We start from the raw sequence: 5,387 nt of genomic DNA on the forward strand, positions 1-5,387 counted from the left end.
ACGCCCACCCGCACCACCACTGGGATTTGGTCTCCGCTGACCGTCCCCCGCCCCTCCGCCCTCCCTGATGCAGCCCCAGGGGACTCACGCGTGCAGGAAGCCGAGGGCGGGTCGGTCGGCGAGCGCGCGTAGCTGTCCTGGCACACGCAGAACGTGGAGGCGTTTTCCAGGGCCCGGCTGTGCTCTGGGCATGGCGAGCACAGAGGCCTCCGCGGTGACACCTTGTAAAACCCTGGGGGACAGGCTGCAGGGAGAGGCCAGTGAGGAGAGGCCCCACCAGTCCGCGGAGCCAGCCCTGGGAGACCTTAACTTTCTGAATAGGAACCTGACCGTTTATTTCACTTCTCTACCTAAAGCTCCCTAACAACTCCCCCTGCCCACCCCCTACCCACCCCGCACTGGGTCGTGGTCTTGCGCTATAAAGTCTCACACCCCTTTGGTCCTGGCAAGTTCTACACCTCCCAAAACCCCAGTTCAGCTCTCTCATGCAGCTTTCCCCCATCCTCCCTGCTCCCTGCTCCCCGCAGGGCTGTCGCCAGCACAGTGGCCCCAGTCAGGGCTCCAGGGTCTCTCTGCCGGCAGGTGCCTCCCTTTCCTGCCTGTGCCCTTGAGGGTGGAGTTTATCTCTGGAGATAGTGATGGAGAAGGGTCTAGCCCTCAGTCACCTGGCACTGCCCCATGGGGTAGCAGCCGGAACAGCCTGCGTCACCTACCCCTTAGTGACCGCTCAGTGTGCACGGGGAACCAGGAACTGTTTTTTGCTTCTATTCGCTCCCATAACCCTAACGACGGCCAGCAAGGTAAGTGCTTTCACCCTGTTTAAAATGAGGAATCTACAGCTCAGAGAGTTTCAGCAAGTTGCCCGATGTCCCACAGCGGGAGGGATCCCAAGGGACTGGCTCAGAGCCCATGCCATGCTGCCCTAATGCCCGCTGGAAGAAAATGAGCCAAATTTTGCAGCCCTGCTGTGAGGAAGGGGACAGGAGGGAGGTGTCCCTAAGGGTTGTTATAGTCCTCAGGGACAGACAAGTGCACACACGCCCACGGCACAGAGATGGTATGTCTCTCTGTCTCTTTCTCTCTGTCTCTCACACACACATTGTTAAGGCTCAGCCTCCCACCACCACCATTTCAGACCAGCGTGTCGCAAATCCCCAGCTCACACCCTTGGTGTGGAGCCAGCTAGGAGGGAGGGGGTGGAGAGAGCCGAGGGACAGTGAGCGTTCCCTGGACCCTGGGTGACACTTGGTTCTAGTCCGGACACCTGTTCAGTCACTCCTCTTGCCCCCCCCCCCCCCACCGAACAACCCCCCCCCCCCCCCAGAACACGTGAGGGCAATGAGCTTGCCCATCTGAACAGCCTAGGTTTGTAACGTAGCCACTTACTTGTTGCGTGGCCTTGCACAAGTTGGTCCACCTCTCTGAGCCTTACTTAGAATACCTACCTCAAAAAGGTTTTTGGAGGATTAACTGAGATAAAGCATATAAATCACTTAGGCCTGGTAAGGACCACATTTACATGATAATAATAGTAATTACCGTTCCTCCCTCATAAACTTGAAGCCTAAATTGCCAAACACCCACTTTTAAAAATTTCCCACCAGCTGGGCCAGGGAGGGAGGCAGTGGTTCCCTGCCCCTCCTTCCAGAGCTTGGGGGGCCTCACCTAGTTCCCTGGCCACCCCTGTAGTTTAAGTGTGGACCAAATGCTGGCTGCGGCCCAGCTCTGAGACCTAGCAGCTGCAGGACACAGGCCAGCCCTCGGGAAGGGCCTTGGTTCAGCCAGTCTGAGAGAAGAGGGGAGGGGCTAAGGACTCCCACTGCCTGGGAGGCTGAGGTCAGCAGGGTCTACTTGTCCAGAGCCCTGGGCAGCCCAGCGCTGGGGAGTCCACGCAGCCCCGTGGCCTTTGGCACCCAAACACGGAGCCCTTCCTCCCGGTCAGTCCTCTAGAGACCTGAACATATGGGTTAGATGCCCTGAGTTTTCTCCCAAAGGAAATCCAGCTCTTCCACTGATTCCTCATCACTAGGAGACAGGGGACATGAGTCAGGGTTGCCAAAGAGAAAAGGGGAAAGAACGTCTTAACTCCGGCATGTCTTCCACATCCATCTGCTTTAAGAAAGAAGTCGGTCCAGCAGGTGGCGTGGTGGTGAGGGCGCCGGACTCACACGGCTGACCACGGATTGAGGCCAGACCTGGTGGCTTGCTTTCTCACCTTCCCTCTCTCTCTTTCTCTCTCTCTCTCTCTGGTGAGCACATGTACCCTATAGGAAATTTTTAAATAGTAATAATAAATAAAATGAAATAATTCCTAAAAAGAGAAAAAAAGAGGAGTCTGTACTTAACTACAGAAGACACTTGGAACACCTTAACTTTATTTCTCCCTCCCTCTCTCTCTCTTTGCTAAAGGGTACATGTGCTCTTCAGAGAGAAACAGAGAGCAGGAGGGAAAGGAGAAAGCACCTTGCAATGGGGAATAGTCACGCCAAATCCCTTCTCTTGCTCCTTTCAAGATTTTGGGCACACGGGTGTACACGCGCACACACACACGCAAGCACTGTGTTTCTCAAGCCACCAGGTCCAGGGTTCAATCCGCACAGTAGGCCATGTGAGATCCAGCTGCCCCAACCACTAGGCCTGGAGCCAGCCCTGAAAGACCTTAACTTTCTGCATATGAACCTGACCTGACTGTTTCACTTCTCTACCTGAAACCCTCCAACAGCTCCCCCTGCCCATCCCCCTACCCACCCCGCACTGGGGCTTATGCTAGCTATACTGCCTCACACCCCTCTGGTCCTGGCGAGTTCTACACCTCCCAAACCCCAGTTCAAATAGCACCTCCCTCGTGCAGCTTTCCTGGCATCGTCCCAGCTACTTGCTCCTCAGGCAGAGCTGATGCCGTCACAGTGGACCCTGTCTGGTCTGAGCCCAAGAGGAGGGAGCTCTGCACAAGTTAAAAGTGGAACCAGGCCCGAGGGTCTCTCTCTGCCCCTCTAACCCCTGACCCCCTCCATTCGGCAAGTATTTTTTAGCATCTCCTACAAGCCAGGTGCTGTTCTAGAGCCTAACGATGGACGAAATTGATTAAATAGACAAGAGTCTCACTGTCCACTGACTCAGAGGCCTGCCCACCCTCCTGCCTTGCAAGGAGAACAGAGGCCACCACTTGGGAATCCCCTCAACATCTGGCCATCAAAGTCCACCAACACCTCCATCCACACTCCCTCTCCTCCTTCCAGTCCTGAAGGAGGGGATACACCTCTAGTTGAATAGCGGTCCCTCCATTTCCAGTCTTGCTTCCTTCCCTTCACCTCCAGGAAGATGCCATTCCATCAGTCTCCCCCATCCTGGTCCCCACACTGCTGCTCCTCCCCTGGGTCTTTCCAGGAACAAGGGGTGGAGCAGTAAAAATGGTCCCTTCTATTGCCACCGACTACAGAGTATTTAAAAACAGTGATGGGGCCAGCAGGTGGCATGGTGGTTAAGGGCGCTAGACTCCCACATGGCTGATTGATCGCGGTTTGAATCCCAGACCTGGCGGCTTGCTTTCTTACTCTCTCTCTCTCTCTCTCTGCCCCTCTCTGGTCAAAGTAAAATAAATAAATAAATAAAGTTAAGTAAAATAATTACAAAAATTAAAAATAAAATAAAACAGTGGCTGGGCCAGCAGATGGCGTAGCAGTTACATCACTCGACTCCCACATGGCTGACTACGGTTCCAGTCTGGACCCAGTGGCTTCAAACTCAAAATGGAGGAGAAGGGACTGTGGCAGGGCTATCCCCCATGGGGGGTAATTTCTCGCTTTCCCTCTCACTGTCTGATTCTAAATCTCTCTCTCTGGTGAGCACACATGCCCTAAAGCAAAAAAAAAAAAAAAACTCTTAAAAAATAAATAAATAAAACCAGCGGGTAGCCCTGTGGCCTAGTCATTAAGGGAACCGGATCCCACGTTCAGATCCTGACCCAGCGACTTAGAAAACACGCAGGCACGTGCATGTGTGCACAGGATCCTAACAGCATGGAGAAATGACGGAGAAAGGGTTGTGGCATGGCCCCGTCCCATTGGAGGTGCTTTCTCCCTCTCCCTCTCCATCTCCCTCTTCCTCTGTCTCTCTGTCTCTCCCTGGTGAGTGCATGTGCCCTCTGGCAAATTATAATATAAATAAATAAAAACAATAATAAAATGAGCTAAAAGTTGGTGTACTTCTTATTAGCAACATGTGTCAGCAGTTCTAACCCACTGCCAGGGCCCAGCCTGGTGGCACAATCTGCAGTGTATTGAACTGCAGTGCTGGAAGCCACATGGCCAGCCATGGGTTCAAATCCCCAGTCTGGCCTGAAAAGACACAGGGCACTCAGGATATCGAGGAGCAGAGGGCGGAGGAGCAGTGTGGCCAGAGCCTGCTGAGCGTGTTCCTCTCTGTGATGGTCTCATGACCTCTATCACAAAGATAGACAGCCCACATCAGAAATAAAAACCCCTTCCCTGGGGCAGACTGCTCCCTCTACCCCCACCCCCCGCGTGGGAGCCTTCTGGCTTTTCCTCTTCAGCGTACAAACAACGCTCTCCCATCTGCAATAAAATCTCCTCCCAACCCAATGTCTACCTCGAATACCCTCCCTCCCCCTGCCTCCTCCAGATCCAGGTTTCTGTCGGGTCATCAGGAAGTCATGGCTCATTTTTCTGCTCTTCTATGAAAATGCATCATGACTTCTCCGATGACCCAATAGATTTCCCAACTCTAGCTCCTCAGCTTCCTTCACCCCTTCGCCTACTGCAGCCAGGTCCCCGTCTCCATCACCAGGCAGAAGCTGCTTTCATGAAGGCCACCAACTGGACACTTCCTGACCCTCAGTCTGACTGCTTACCGCCACCCCAGGCCATGCCGACCCGATACTGCCTCTCCCCACCTGTCATGACCTCACAGGATGGTCCTGGCCTTCCTCTGGCCTCTGACCACTCCCTCTCAGTCTTTCTGGTGGGCTGGTTTTTCTGCCTCTGAAATATGGCTGCAGGGTGAGTCCGGGCCCATTTTTCCCCCTGGCCTGCCCCAGCCACGCCCACAGCAACCAGTGGTATCTCTGTGTTCCTGAGCGCCAGACCCACTTTTTCTTCCTCCCTTCCTTCCTCCCTCCCTCCCTCCCTCTCTCCCTCCTTTCTTTCTTTCTTTCTTTCTTTCTTTCTTTCTTTCTTTCTTTCTTTCTTTCTTTCTTTCTTTCTTTCCTCTTCCTTCCTTCCTTCTTTCCTTCCTTCCTTCCTTCCTTCCTTCCTTCCTTCCTTCCTTTCTTTCTTTCTTTCTTCCTTTCTTTCTTTCTTTCCTCTTTCTTTCTTTCTTTCCTTCCTTCCTTCCTTCTTTCTTTCTTTCTTCCTTTCTTTCTTTCTTTC

At 53.4% G+C, this 5,387-nt stretch overlaps 1 protein-coding gene across 1 annotated transcript in view; it reads right to left on the reverse strand.

The window, feature by feature from the left end:
- Nucleotides 1–5,387, reverse strand: part of EPHA10 (EPH receptor A10) — a 59,783-nt gene that overhangs the window by 44,576 nt on the left and 9,820 nt on the right. Inside the window, exon 4 of the mRNA XM_014591610.1 lies at nucleotides 89–244. Within this exon, the coding sequence (XP_014447096.1) occupies nucleotides 89–244 (156 nt within the window). The remainder of the gene's footprint in view (nucleotides 1–88; nucleotides 245–5,387) is intronic.

The sequence above is a fragment of the Tupaia chinensis genome, unplaced genomic scaffold (assembly GCF_000334495.1).
Source record: "Tupaia chinensis unplaced genomic scaffold, TupChi_1.0 Scaffold000604_1, whole genome shotgun sequence".
NCBI classification, from domain to species: domain Eukaryota; kingdom Metazoa; phylum Chordata; class Mammalia; order Scandentia; family Tupaiidae; genus Tupaia; species Tupaia belangeri.